Source organism: Ranitomeya variabilis, chromosome 6 (genome assembly GCF_051348905.1).
Source record: "Ranitomeya variabilis isolate aRanVar5 chromosome 6, aRanVar5.hap1, whole genome shotgun sequence".
NCBI classification, from domain to species: Eukaryota; Metazoa; Chordata; class Amphibia; order Anura; family Dendrobatidae; genus Ranitomeya; species Ranitomeya variabilis.
Genome location: NC_135237.1, coordinates 32109049 through 32125255, shown reverse-complemented (window position 1 = coordinate 32125255; position 16207 = coordinate 32109049). Strand labels below are relative to the sequence as shown.

Here is a 16207-nt window from a genome sequence, read left to right as displayed (position 1 = left end):
AAGTCGTAAGACGTCTTAAAGGGCACCTCGCCACAGCGAGACGGGACGTGGATCTGATACATGATGTCCGGCGTAGACCGGAGGTGACAAGTATCCGTCACCGGGAGAATTGCTCAAATTATTCCCACTTCTCTGCAGCTGTGCAGACGGCCGGGCGCACCCAGACAGTCCGGCAGGGTTACTCAGAATTAACCGTTAACACTGCTGACGTCGCTGATCTTTTCGCATCTGGTCGATTTTACCCAACAAAAAAATTAGTTATTAAAATAATAAACAATATTAAAATAATAAAAAAATAAATAAACGTTGCCCCATAAAAGTATTTACTCTATTCTTATTGACTTTAATGTTATAGTTTCTTCTTTTTTTTTTTTTGGTGTGGGGACGGGATGTGAACAGTACAGTGCATAGTACTATATTTTATCTAATTTTTTTTATTTTTATTTAATTTTTGTAACCATTCAATAACTTTATATGTCGGAGCGTTTGGGATCTGTCAGTGTGATGGGTCGATTAGCTAAGCGCTATGACTACTGCCGTATTACACAAGAGCCGCAATCGCCCCTTTAGATGCCGCAGTCGCTATTGATTGCAGCATCTAAAGGGGTGATTGCATAAGACGGCAGTAGTCTTAGTAATTCTGTGTGGTCACAGAGGGGAAGGGAACTCCCTCCATAGGGACACCATAAAACGTATGCGGGTGCTGATAATTCTCAGGCTGTATGCTAATTAAGGCTTGTAAAGTTGGAAAAATCATTAACTAAGCCATCTGCAGATCACATAAAAAAACACTTTTGCAAAGTAAAATTCCTTAAAAATATACTGTAAATACAAAAGAAAAAAAACATTAAATGGGGTTGTCGAGGACTTCAATAAGGGACCGATACCTGACATTAAAGGGTTTGCCAGGTGACTGCGGACTTCAGAACCCTCACTCCGTTCGCACCGCACGCTGTTGTTGGTGGCAAGAGCGGACAGTCATGTGACCACGTGTATTCTATTTGCATACTTCTGGCCACATTCCGACTAGACGTGCATGGACTCGCTCAGTACAAGTTAATTGAGCGAGTCTGAGCACGTCTAGTCAGAATGTGGCCAAAAGTATCCAAATCGCATACACGTGGTCACACAACCACCAGCAATACCGGAAATTCCTGACAACGTACGGTGCGACACCCCCTTAAAATGTATTCTAAAATAGTGCAACTCATTACACTCACAAAAAGCAAGCCCTCATACTGCTACGGTTGTGGAGAAATGAAAAATGTCTAATCCTCTGAAATGTATTAACTTTCTTATTCCATCTGTAGTTTTGACTCCGATGGAAAATCTAATAGGAGAAACAGTGAAATACACGAGTGAGAGGAAAATCTTCAGTCAGCCGCTGCTCAATAACCAGGTGGTGCACTTTCGTCTGGCCGAGCTGAGCACCGAGGTGGAGCTCCTGAGGTCTCTGCTGTATCGCACCATCGGTGAGGTCTCATCTAATGCCAGGCATGGTTGTTGGTTGGATCATGTCTGACTGTGCCGTTTGTATCACAGAACATTATCTATAGCTTAAATCAGGATTTTATGGCAAATGAATTTTAAAAAAATTAAGTGTTTTTTTAATTATTAAAATGCAAAGTTAATGAACAAAAGAAAAATGTCTGTGATAAACATCAATATCTTCATCAGTTTTTCTAGGTAGAATGGCGCAAAGTCAGTGATTTTGTAGAATTATAGTGAGGTGTAACCTCCTACAATAGACAGGTGATAAAGAGTTTTGGAAACATTATTACCGCGCAGCATAACTGCATGTCTACAAAAAAAAATCTTGCAATTTTCAAACTGGCAATAAAAGCTAATAGCGAACTCACACTTCATGTTCTGCACAGTAAACTGTTCTGCAGCCTTATTAGTATCACAGACAGGATTACAATAAAAAGTAACACATACATATAGTAGATAAAACAGAATTATACACAGCTCACCACCTCCTCCTGCACAATGATTGATAAGTCTACGTTCACATTTGCGGTCTGCGCCGCAGCGTCAGGCGCCGCAGCGTCGCCGCATGCGTCATGCGCCCCTATATTTAACATGGAGGCGCATGGACATGCGTCGCACTTGCGTTTTGCGCCGCATGCGTCACTGCGGCGCACGCGTCCGGGCGCAGAGGACGCAGCAAGTTGCATTTTTGCTGCGCCCAAAATCAATGAAAAAAAGGACGCATGCGGCGCAAAACGCAGCGTTGTGCATGCGTTTTGCTGCGTTTTTGTTTGCGTTGTGCGTTGCGGCGGCGACGCTGCGGCGCACAACGCAAATGTGAACGTAGCCTAACACCTCTATATACTGTAGATAACACAGGATCCACCATTCACAATAGGTGATGTCACAGCTCACCTCCTCCTGTACAATGACTGATAACACCTCTATATACAGTAGATAACACAGGATCCACCATTCACAATAGGTGATGTCACAGCTCACCTCCCCCTGTACAATGACTGATAACACCTCTGTATACAGTGGATAACACAGGATCCACCATTCACAATAGGTGATGTCACAGCTCACCTCCCCCTGTACAATGACTGATAACACCTCTATATACAGTAGATAACACAGGATCCACCATTCACAATAGGTGATGTCACAGCTCACCTCCTCCTGTACAATGACTGATAATACCTCTATATACAGTAGATAACACAGGATCCACCATTCACAATAGGTGATGTCACAGCTCACCTCCTGTACAATGACTGATAACACCTCTATATACAGTAGATAACACAGGATCCACCATTCACAATAGGTGATGTCACAGCTCACCTCCTCCTCCTGTACAATGACTGATAATACCTCTATATACAGTAGATAACACAGGATCCACCATTCACAATAGGTGATGTCACAGCTCACCTCCTCCTGTACAATGACTGATAATACCTCTATATACAGTAGATAACACAGGATCCACCATTCACAATAGGTGATGTCACAGCTCACCTCCTCCTGTACAATGACTGATAATACCTCTATATACAGTAGATAACACAGGATCCACCATTCACAATAGGTGATGTCACAGCTCACCTCCTGTACAATGACTGATAACACCTCTATATACAGTAGATAACACAGGATCCACCATTCACAATAGGTGATGTCACAGCTCACCTCCTCCTCCTGTACAATGACTGATAACACCTCTATATACAGTAGATAACACAGGATCCACCATTCACAATAGGTGATGTCACAGCTCACCTCCTCCTCCTGTACAATGACTGATAACACCTCTATATACAGTAGATAACACAGGATCCACCATTCACAATAGGTGATATCACAGCTCACCTCCTCCTGTATAATGACTGATAACATCTCTATATACAGATATATAGATAAACATATTATATTAACATTAATACAATTTATGGGTAAAGCTGAAAAGACCGGTGCGAGCAAGGTGACCTACAGACCTGGATCAGTTACACCAGTTTTGTCAGGAGGAATGGGCCCAAAATCCGACCAACTATTGTGAGAAGCTTGTGGAAGGAGATCCCAAACGTCTGACCGAAGTCATTCAGGTTAAGGGGCAATAGTACCAAATACTAATAAAATTTTGATTTCATATTGAGAAAAACCTGCATATGTGTCTTTTTATTTAGTGGTCCTGGATGGAAACTTCTGGTTTCAACTGTATACCTGGATGGGGCCCAGGATGAAGCACATATATACCAGAATGGGGGACATATACTGTATATACCAGGATGGGGGACATATACTGTATATACCGGGATGGGGGACATATACTGTATATACCAGGATGGGGGACATATACTGTATATACATGGATGGGGGACATATACTGTATATACCAGAATGGGGGACATATACTGTATACACCAGGATGGGGGACATATACTGTATATACCAGGATGGGGGACATATACTGTATATACCAGGATGGGGGACATATACTGTATATACCAGGATGGGGGACATATACTGTATATACCAGGATGGGGGACATATACTGTATATACCAGGATGGGGGACATATACTGTATATACATGGATGGGGGACATATACTGTATACACCAGGATGGGGGACATATACTGTATATACCAGGATGGGGACATATACTGTATATACCAGGATGGGGGACATATACTGTATATATCGGGATGGGGGACATATACTGTATATACCAGGATGGGGACATATATTGTATATACCGGGATGGGGACATATACTGTATATACCAGGATGGGGGACATATACTGTATATACCAGGATGGGGACATATATTGTATATACTGGGATGGGGGACATATACTGTATATACCAGGATGGGGGACATATACTGTATATACCGGGATGGGGGACATATACTGTATATACCGGGATGGGGGACATATACTGTATATACCAGGATGGGGGACATATACTGTATATACTGGGATGGGGACATATACTGTATATACCAGGATGGGGGACATATGCTGTATATACCGGGATGGGGGACATATACTGTATACACCAGGATGGTGTGACTGCAGACTTTGGAAACCTCACAGCGTGCGATTCTCCAGTGCCGGCAGCGGGTGGTCATGTGACTGTGGTCATGTGATTTGCATACTCTCGGCCACATTCCGACTACTGATCTTACTCAATACTCTTGCATTGATCGAGTCTGCACCCTTCTAGTTAGCACCTGACCGCATGAATGCAAATCGCATACTTGTGGTCACATGACCGCCCGTTGCAGGCACTGGAGAATCCTCACAGCATGCGATGCAGTTGCTGTTAGGATTTAAAAGTCTGTCTTTATCCTCCAGCCTGGACATGCCCTTTAAGACAAAAAATACATTTTATTATATAATAAATACATTAAAGTGGTTGTCCACTACCTGGACAACTCCTTTTAAAGTGAAGTAGTTCCCCTTATGAAATAAAATACCCTATATAATACTCTCATCTGTTACTGGCACAGTTCCAGCAATGTCGGTTTAGAAAACAATGTGATCAGCAGTGCTCAATGTGTGTGGTTTTGGGACGTGGACATGGGTGTGGTTTGGGGTCATGGACATGGGTGTGGTTAGGGGGTGCGTGGACATGGGTGTGGTTAGGGGGCGTGGGCATGGGTGTGGTTTTGGGACGTGGACATGGGTGTGGTTTGGGGTGTTGGCATGGACGTGGTTAGGGGGTGTGTGGACATGGGTGTGGTTTGGGGGCATGGACATGGGTGTGGTTTGGGGGGCATGGGTGTGGTTAGTGGCGTGGTTTAAAACTTTATCCCTCTTTCCTTTGCAGAAATGTTGGGAGGTATGCCTTTAAGCAACTGTCAGTTTTGAATTCTTCCAATATCCTAATTCGCTAGCGCAGTATATACCGGGCCTTCATCACACGAATGGGTATCTTTTAAATGACAATTCTACTACAGAATCTAGTGATACGTCTGTATAGGTCTTAGTATAATAATGATCACACCTGTCTTGTAGTGATCCGATGTGCCAGTGCTGAGTAATCAAGAGTTGAAGCCAGGAGCAAATTAGATTGGAAGTGCATTGTAGGCGTGTCATTGCATGATGTGTAGATCAACACGCCCCTATGCACTTCTAGGCTAATTTACATGGGGCTTCAACTCTCAATTTCTCAGCGCTAATGCTTGTTACTCAATATTGACTTTGCTGATAAATGTTTTTTTTTCTGTAGGATTATATATCGAAGGGAATGATGTGACCAGATTAGCTTCCATGGCCAAGTTAAAGGCCGGGCGTTTGGCGAGAGAGTTGAGTGACAGCTGCCTCCAGTTCTGGGGAGGGATGGGATTCACCAATGAAGTTCGGATCAGCAGGTTTTATAGGTGAGTCCAGCAGTTCCTGACATCGGACTGTGAAGATTTATAGAGCGATGTTTAGGTTTTTTATTGTATTTCCATCAGTAAGAAAATGTTGACGCTTAATCCCTCAACGGAACACTGAGGACGGCTGATACATTTGTTTCCTTGCAGGTTCCGAGTGGGCGGAGCTTAGCACCGGGAATCTCTCCTCACTGTTCTGTGCCTCCCTGGGTCCTGCTCAGTGGCAGAACACAACGTACTTACTTTGCCTACAGTGTTCCTTTTAGGGACAAATTTAAGTTAAACGGAATCTGTCAGTAAGATTAACCCTCATTATTATTATTATTATAGCTGTGTATATGGACGTGCAGGTGATAGAAAGTAACATACTTGTAACGCCCCTCTAGAGGTAGATTCTCAGGGAGATCTGTGTCCCACCCATAGATCTTAACAGCTCATTTACATATTAAGAAAAAACATGCATTACTCTGGAACGAGACATCAAGTCACAGATATCCAGGTATCATTTAATTCAACTTTCTATAACCTATAGACCCATGTAGATGGCTTAGGAGGTTTGATCATACTGACAGAAAACTCTATACTATATGCTATAGTAGCAGACGGGAATCCTGACTGGTACCATTTAAAGGGGTGGTTCGACCACCCCTTTAAGGCTTTATAGAGTTTGTAGCCCTTTGGTACCACTTAGAGATTTCTCTTCCTGGACATGTGATACAACAGTGTAAACAATCAGTGATTGAAATGTATCTTTGCATAGAAACATTGTATCAGATTTCCCATCATCGAAATCTCCGGGCGGCATCAAAGGGCAGGGCCGTAATTACAGAATTCCTCAATGTCATCCTCTCACTTGTATCTATGACATCAGAAGATAAAGGTTGCAATTTTGAATACATATTTGGGCTTCTGAGCTAATCTTGATATGAATGGGATATTGTGTAATACTTCATCTCTCCTGTGGAGGCGCTGCAGGGAAATTATACGCTTATTGTCAGGTTTTCCCACAGCTGATCGCTGGGGTTCCGGGAGGAAGACACTTTGTGATCAGTGTGTTTTCAAAGGAGAAATTGTTAAAAGCGGAGGAACCACTTCAATATAGCAATAAAATAGTTTCCATATTCTCATTGGGGAATTTATTAATTTCTGTGAGCCGGGGTCTATAAATCAGGGGGAGTCGTAAATCCGGTTTCTCACTGTGACAGATCCTTTTTTCTATACTTGGGAGGAAAAATTCCACGTTACGATGCCAGTTGCGCAATGGCACAAGTTATGATACAGTTTGGGATTTACTGGACAGTATCTCAGCTCGTGAGTCGTGATACATTCCTACATAGCTGCACACAAGTGGTGCCTGGCATGGCTTCGCCTGCTCAGCCCGTTGCCCGCCCGCTCAGCCCGTCACTCGCCCGCTCAGCCCGTCTCTCGCCCGCTCAGCCCGTCTCTCGCCCGCTCAGCCCGTCTCTCGCCCGCTCAGCCCGTCTCTCGCCCGCTCAGCCCGTCTCTCGCCCGCTCAGCCCGTCGCTCGCCCGCTCAGCCCGTCACCTGCCTGCTCAGCCCGTCGCTCACCCGCTCAGCCAGTCTCTCGCCCGCTCAGCCAGTCTCTCGCCCGCTCAGCCCGTCACTCGCCCGCTCAGCCAGTCTCTCGCCCGCTCAGCCCGTCACCTGCCCACTCAGCCCGTCGCTCGCCCGCTCAGCCCGTCACCTGCCCACTCAGCCCGTCGCTCACCCGCTCAGCCTGTCACTCGCTCGCTCAGCCCATCTCTCGCCCGCTCAGCCCGTCACCTGCCCACTGAGCCCGTCTCTCGCCCGCTCAGCCCGTCTCTCGCCCGCTCAGCCCGTCACCTGCCCACTCAGCCCGTCGCTCACCCGCTCAGCCTGTCACTCGCTCGCTCAGCCCATCTCTCGCCCGCTCAGCCTGTCACCTGCCCACTCAGCCCGTCTCTCGCCCGCTCAGCCCGTCGCTCGCCTGCTCAGCCCGTCACCTGCCCACTCAGCCCGTCGCTCACCCGCTCAACCCGTCGCTCGCCCACTCAGCCCGTCGCTCACCCGCTCAGCCCGTCGCTCGCCCGCTCAGCCCGTCGCTCGCCCGCTCAGCCCGCCCCTTGCCCGCCACTCGCCCACTCAGCCCCGTCACCCGCTTGTCCTCCGCTTTGCTTCACTCAACAAATATTTACATTTCCTTTCCCTGTAGATGACGCCATTCTGCCTGGTAATTTTACTACGACACATGACACAACCCGGGACTGTTGCTGCCCGTTGCGACCCCGGCAGCCGCGATCGCTGCCTGCACTGTTGTTTTTACTGATAATTAATAGGAGATATTTTCGATAAGACTCATTTGTGGGATTTTATCACAGGACCTTCGGACGAGGTCAGGAGATCTGGATTCTTCTTCTTCTCCAATAATTAAATGTTCTTTTTACATTTTGTACATTTCCGGAAAGCTGTGACCTCAGCAAGACCCCGCTTGTACGCCGCTTGGCTTCTGTGTCTGGACAAGAAATGAGCACCTTGTAAATGTGAAGTGACTGCTTTATAATGAGACCCTGCGTCTGCCATGGCGGGGACGGACTGGTCCTCTTCTAAAATAGCAGCACGATTTAAAGAGTAACCGTCGCTTTAATTTATAAATCAATAATATACAGGAAAATAAGAAACTTTGTAATAGATCTTATCAGAGGAATCTGCTTCATTCTCGTCCTAGATGGATCTTTTATTCTCAATTTACGCGTAAAATTTATTCAGAGAAGACAGATTTTCCCACTATATAGATGCAGCGCCCCAGAGTCCTGGTCGTTGCAGTACTGTGGCTCCGCCACTAAGGGGAGCTATGGTACGTCTGATGGCACTGAAGGAGTTCATCTGACCAGGTATCACAGACACCAATACATTTCACAGTCGGGCCTCCAGGGGGAGCTAAGGGTGCTATTCATTAGGCCACTCCTCACATACTGGTAAAACTGGGGGTCAGGCAGGAAGTTAGATGAGAAAAGCTACTGGGAATCGAACGGGCAACACCTTGTGGCAGAGGGTGTTGCGGGGAGAGACCAGAAGGGTCCCTGTCAGGGGTGGGATCCTGACAGAGGCCTGGCAACCTGAGAGAACGTAACGGGACCGTGCCTGCACAGTATAGCGGCGGTGCCCTAAGAAAGGACAAGAAGCGAGATAGATTGTGCTGAGTGAGAAACGAGATCAAAGCAACAAGGAGAATACCAGTAGGAGTCGTGCTGTAAGACCGAGGCACATCCTACTGAGGCGCACAACCGGTGGCCGGAACGCCGAGGAAGTATTTATACATTTAGCTTCAAGCAATACTTCAAACCAACGGCAGGACAGTCAGTCATAGGCGGGCTGTCTCACACCAATCACCTAAGAAGACATAGGGGGCAACTTGTGGAGAGGGGCGACTCTAGGGTCCCGGAAGAGCTCCGAGCCTACCCGTCATACGGGTGCCGTCCTAACCGTAACATCAGGGAGGGACGGATTAGCAGAACATCATCTAATCGAGTTGTGAGGGAACTTAAGAAACAGACACAACAGTTGTGGGGACTTTCCGTAAGCACAGCAGGGGAGGACCGCAACACTTAGCGCTAGCAGGAAGGCACAGATTTCCACCTGCAAAGAGAACTCTAGAGGTGCCATCGGACCGGCCGGATTTGCGCAGCCTGGTTAACCGTATTCCGGATTGAGGACCCTGATTTATCAGTAAAGAGACTGCAACCTGGTGTCCTCGTTATTTATTGCACCGCACCACCACTCTTACACCGGACGTCTTCCACTGACTGGCAGGGCCACTGACTGGCAGTCCTAGCCACCGTGACCACAACCCCTCAGAACAGACACTCTGAGGCCCAGTACCGGGTACCCCTCGGCCCTGCGGCAGTGTGGGGGCGCTCCATAGATAGGAGATGACAATTGGTGATTATAAAAGTCTATGGAGATGGGAGGAGCTGGAGGCCGACACAGACCTTCTACTGCAAGCTCTCCCGAAATGACCGTTATAGTTCTCCATAAAACTTTATGGCCACCAACGGCCATCTCCCATCCCCCTCTGCTCCTCCTTGGTCAGGTCTCATCTGGAATACTGGGTCCAGTTCTGGGCAGCACATTTTAAAAAAGACATGTGACTCCCGCATTGAGCAGGGGGTTGGACACAATGACCCTGGAGGACCCTTCCAACTCTAACATTTTATGGCTCTATGATCTCAGTAATGGGAAAATCTGTATTCACTGAAGATATATGAGCATATTCCATTCACGGACAGCAAGTGTACACAGGAGGCCCTTTAACCTCTTTCTGACCTCAGGCGTAATAGTACGCCGATGTCGGACTCCCTCCCTTTGATGTGGGCTCTGGCACTGAGCCCACATCTTTTCGGGCACATGTCAGCTGTTTTGAACAGCTGACATGTGCCTCTAACCGCAGCGGGTGAAATCGCAATCCACCCACGGCTGGTAACTAGTTAAATGCCGCTGTCAAATTCCCGCCCATCAGCGCCAGTGTCCTATGACTGCGAGTCGCCGATGAGTCGGCATGACAACCAGAGGTCTCCAGCAGACCTTTATGGTTGTCACTGCTGGATTGCTATGAATGTCACCCAGTGGTCAGTGCTCATAGCAAGTCAGCAATTCTGCTACATACAGGCGATCTGATCATCGTCTGCATGTAGCATGGCGGATCAGGTTATGGCAGGTTCTAGTCTGCCATGGAGACTATTGAAGCATGCCAAAAAAAATAAATAAAATGTTTTCAAAAAAATATAAAAAATTTAGAAGTTCAAATCACCCTCCTTTTGCCCATTCAAAATAAAACAATAAAAAAATCAAGCACACATATATTTGGTATCGCCGAGTTCAGAACTGCCCGATCTATCAATATAAAAAAAGAATTAACCCGATCGCTAAACGACGCAAGGAGAAAAAAGTCATAACGCCAGAATTACGTTTTTTTAGTCACCGCAACATTGCATTAAAATGCAATAACGGGCGATCAAAAGATCATATCTGCACCAAAACAGTATCATTAAAAACATCAGCTCGGCACACAAAAAATAAGCCCTCACCCGACCCAAGATCACGACACATGGAGTCGCTATGGGTATAGGAAAATGGCGCAATTTAAAAAAATTTTTTTTTAACAAGCTTTGGAATTTTTTTTTTCACCACTTAGATAAAAAAAGAACATAGACATGTTTGGTGCCTATGAACTCATAATATAAACATAAGGATGAATGACCTCAGGGAGATGAAAACATCCAACACCGCGGAGACACCATCACGTGTTTCTCCACGCAGTGATCCAGAACACTGCCCCCATCCCTAATGGGAGATATGCAAATGCATGTAGAAAAGCCGCGGAGACACCATCAAGTGTTTCTCAACGCAAGCAATGAATAGCCAGGTCTTTCACCGGGAAGGAACAACCACGGGAAGGGCAGTCTCCGCGGCTTTTCTACATGCATATGAACTCGTAATGACCTGGAGAATCATAATGGCCGGTCAGTTTAGCATTTAGTGAACATAGTAAAAAAGCCAAACAACAAACAACCATGGGATTGCACTTTTTTTTTGCAATTTCACAGCACTTGGAATTTTTTTCCCATTTTCCAGTACGCAATATGTTAAAACTAATGGTGTCTTTCAAAAGTACAATTTGTCCTGCAAAAAACAAGCCCTCACATGGCCATATTGACAGAAAAAATACAAGTGTTATGGCTCTGGGAAGAAGGGGAGCAAAAAACAAAAACGAAAATACCTCTGGGGGTTAAGCAATTCTCAAATATTCTGTGCATTAATGATAAAGAAATACTCTGGGAAAAACTGATATATACTGTTAGGCCAGGGTCACATTGCGTTATGTGACCGCGTTTAACGGACTACGTTACACCGCAGCATAACGCGGTGTTAACGTAGTCCGTTAACGCCGCCATAGCCTGTAATGGTGAACGTGTCGCTAGCGCCCGCCCACATTGGGCGTGCGCTAGCGATGTGGCGTCATTTGAGTGACGGACCTCGGACACTGCTTGCAGCGTCCGCGGCGCGCCCGAGGTCCGTTCCTCACTAGTGCAGATCGGGGATCTGCGCTAGCGGGGACGCCGAACGCGGACCCTAGGGAAGCATTGCGTTAGCGCAATCCGCTGGCGCTACGCGCTTAACGGATTGCCCTAACGCAATGTGACCCTAGCCTTAGAGTAGGGCCTAAGGGGGCAGAGTATGACATAGGAGTTAAAAAAACACCCTATAACAGGGGAACTCCGAATACCAGGGAAGGTCTATGGTTAGCTGAAGGTCCTCAGGACAGACCCCAAAAATTAGTTCAGATTCTGCAGCAGATCTCTAAAATTAATCATACCCTAGGCAACGAAAATTAATTAGACCCCAGACCAGTCCCTAAAATGAATTAAATTCCAAACCAAACCCCTAACATTTTTTCAGACATTGTACTTCGCCCCTAAAACTAAACAGACCTCAAACCATCCCTTAAAATAATTAAAAGGAACCTGTCATGTCTCCCAAATGCTATTACACTGCAGAGTTAGGATAGGAGCACAAAAAAAGCAACAAATCTGCAAGGTGTGCACATTCCCATAAGATCACCAACGTACTGAACTTTATTCCTCCCGGCAGCCTCCGGCTTTCAGTGACAGGGGTTGGCAGGTGGGCTTTCAGTCACTGCTCAGTACATACTGAGCTCCTGGAATTGACTTAAGGTTTTTTAAGAATTACAGAGTAAAGGTTGATGGGAGATGAAGAATATTTCATTTTGCAAATGTTTTTTTTCTTCTTGTTACATTTTTTTTAACTTGTCACAAGCCCTTAATTCTGTGTATTTTCTTTTCCGCAGAGACTCCAGGCTGCTCTCGATCGGAGCCGGAGCGGATGAAGTCATGCTTGCAATTATATGCAAATATATGGGAACCCTTCCAAGTAAAAAGTAAATCCATCTAATATCATTAAGTCCTTCCAGAAAAAAAATATATAAAAAAAAAAGAATCAGAAGTGAATGTAAAAAAAAATGTGAATAATGTCAGCACAGATCTGTGTATTTTATTCTGTAACTTTATACCTCAAGATAGTAATAATGTTTTGGTCAAAATTACAATAAATGTTGATTTTGAAAATTCTGGAAGTATTTTTGTCTACGTGATTTTATGGTGGAAGAAATCTGACATGTCTGCTATTCAGATCTGCAGAGACGCCTGTATGATGTTATGTGGAGTTTATATAATTGCAGAATAATCTACTGCCATACAGATTTGTAGCAGTTTTAAGGCAAAAATCTCATCCTTGAAGGTATTGTCCAGTCTGGAAATCTATTTTTATTGGAGCATTATAACAGGTGGAAATTCAGCAGCTAGTGTTCAATTTCCCTGCAGTGCCTCCGCAGGAGAAATGAAGTATTGCACAGCTACAAACCAACCAATGGGCATTCCCAGTCATGCAGGGACGGGTTAGTTCCTTTACAGTTTCTGCACAAAGAAAAAATACTGTAATAATGCACTGCTAAGCAAAGGGTGCACTCACTTGTGGAAACTAAACATTTTGGAAGACAGTTACATAGTGTACAGCCTGGGGCAAAGAAAAGGCAGAAGGTCTCCTGCATTAATTTAATAATTTGTGCTGGAACCAAAAGTTCCAGAGACTCCTATAACAGTGCGGACTACCCACCGAAGCTTAAATTCATCAACCCCAGATGTGCCCTTTTCTGTGCCTGCCCCAGGTGTGCCCTCTTATGAGCCTTTTTTGGCTAATCTACTGCCCCTGCCTTTGTGTGCCCCACTCTTATGTGCCTGCCCCAGGTGTTGCTTTTTCTGTGCCTGCCTCCAGTATGCTTCTTTTTGTGCCTGCTCCAAGTGTGTCCGTTTTCTGTACCTGCTCTAATTGTATCTCCTTTTTTTGTGCCTGCTCCATGTTTGCCCACCATCTGTCCACACCATTTCTGTGCTTGTCCCAGTTGTACCCTGTATGTACATTCTGCAGTTGTGCCCCCTTGTGCCTGCCCCATGTATGCCCTCCTCCTGTGCCTGCTCCAATTGTACCCATCTATGTGCCTGCCTCAGTTGTCTCCTACTTTGTGTCTGCCCCATACATGCCCACCTTCTTTCTGCCCCATACATGCCCACCTGTGTCTGCCCCGTACATGCCCACCTTCTGTGCCTGCCCCATACATGCCCACCTTCTGTGCCTGCCCCATACATGCCCACCTTGTGCCTGCCCCATACATGCCCACCTTCTGTCTGCCCCATACATGCCCACCTTCTGTCTGCCCCATACATGCCCACCTTCTGTGTCTGCCCCATACATGCCCACCTTCTGTCTGCCCCATACATGCCCACCTTCTGTGTCTGCCCCATACATGCCCACCTTCTGTGCCTGCCCCATACATGCCCACCTTCTGTGCCTGCCCCATACATGCCCACCTTCTGTGCCTGCCCCATACATGCCCACCTTCTGTGCCTGCCCCATACATGCCCACCTTCTGTGCCTGCCCCATACATGCCCACCTTGTGCCTGCCCCATACATGCCCACCTTCTGTGCCTGCCCCATACATGCCCACCTTCTGTGCCTGCCCCATACATGCCCACCTTCTGTGCCTGCCCCATACATGCCCACCTTCTGTGCCTTCCCCATACATGCCCACCTTCTGTGCCTGCCCCATACATGCCCACCTTGTGCCTGCCCCATACATGCCCACCTTCTGTCTGCCCCATACATGCCCACCTTCTGTGTCTGCCCCATACATGCCCACCTTCTGTGCCTGCCCCATACATGCCCACCTTCTGTGCCTGCCCCATACATGCCCACCTTCTGTGCCTGCCCCATACATGCCCACCTTCTGTGCCTGCCCCATACATGCCCACCTTCTGTGTCTGCCCCATACATGCCCACCTTCTGTGCCAATTCAAGTTGTTCCCTTTTTCTGTGCCCTCGTTTCTATTTTACCACCAGTTATATTCCCTGAAGAAGCTCGCCGCGAAACGCTTGCAGGGGTTGTGGTTCTGGTCCACTAGTGATCACTACGATATATTTCTGCCTGGTTGGTAACTTTGCTCTTATTTATATTTTTGATGACATTTTAATGGTTCATTTTCTTTTTGCCCTTTATTATCCAGGGCCGTGTATTGTGATTATGACACTTATTGGTTTTACAGGAATTACTATTCTCTAGCCATGGACTTTCTTGCGACCACGGCTCTCGTTAATTGTGCCTCCCCTGTGATTTCTACGCACCTCGTCTTTGATATATGACTTCTAATAAGTTTTCGCTCACATTCACTTTCTCCTGCCTTGTATGAGACCATTTTATCATTTATACGTCCAGAAGCCCCAGATGGAGCCGACTCCGTACATCCGGCCCGTATGGAGGAAACTTCCCACTATATGTGGTTATCACGTATCTGTACCCGATGTCTGCCCGCTTACAGCAGTAATAACACTTCACGGCCGCAGCGCAGAGGTTTCACCTTCAGATCGATCTCAAGCAGAATTTACACAACGTAAATGGAGAATTTTGTCTGGAAATAAATGGGGTTTCTGGTAGGATGAAGCCGGGCCGCGCTGGAGAGACCATTCAATCAGCGTTATGGCGTGAAAGCCTCTTCAGTAGTGCGCCCCGGGGGCTGCTTACTGTTACCATCAATCAGCCGGTAATGGCTGAGCAGCAGCGGGGTGACGGAATGCCCGGATTCTGCAAGGACGATATTGTAGCAGAACCGCAGCTGCCGAGCCGCGAGCGGCTACAGACTGCGAGCACCGTGTAACCAAGCGGGGCAAGGCGTCACTCAACCATAGGAGACACCCCCCCCCCCCCAAGGTCCTTTATAGGGGGTGAGTGTTGTCAGGACTCAGATCGTATCACCAAACAAGTCCGGGGATAAAATCATTGGGGAGAAATGTCACCTTGATACAATCGTCACTACGAATTGTGATACTCAAATGGTTAAACAACTGCTTTCTCCGACGCAAAACATTAATTGTTCAGATGTAATCGTGGCAGCCAAATGGTTAATTGACGTTATTAATTATCAAAGTGATCAACTGCAATGCGTATCTTGTTTCATCGCTGATTCCCACCATATCAATCAATGCACAGTCCAGATTCGCTATATGGAGAAAAGTATTGGGCCACACGTCTTAGTCACCAAATTCTGGTTTCTCATTCAGTCCTAGTGCCCCCGGTGCAGAACTTCTGGTCCCTAGACCCCCTTCACAGTGTATAACATCCAGCCCCTAGACCCTTCACAGTGTATAACCTCAGGCCTCATTGCCCCCGGGTTTATTTCATCTGTCCCCTGCCATGCCATCTGCCTTTACGAACGTGTAGCAAAACGGCCGGTGGCCCAA

General features: G+C 46.6%; 1 protein-coding gene across 2 annotated transcripts in view; it reads left to right on the top strand.

Annotated features, from left to right (window-relative positions):
* LOC143781530 (putative acyl-CoA dehydrogenase 6) overlaps positions 1–12986 on the top strand; it is a 59203-nt gene extending 46217 nt beyond the window's left edge. For both annotated transcript variants that reach the window (XM_077268168.1, XM_077268167.1), the window contains exons 8-10: positions 1311–1472; positions 5712–5862; positions 12707–12986. In XM_077268168.1, the coding sequence (XP_077124283.1) occupies positions 1311–1472; positions 5712–5862; positions 12707–12800 (407 nt within the window). In that variant the 3' untranslated portion in view covers positions 12801–12986. The remainder of the gene's footprint in view (positions 1–1310; positions 1473–5711; positions 5863–12706) is intronic.
* Positions 12987–16207: the final 3221 nt, after the last annotated feature.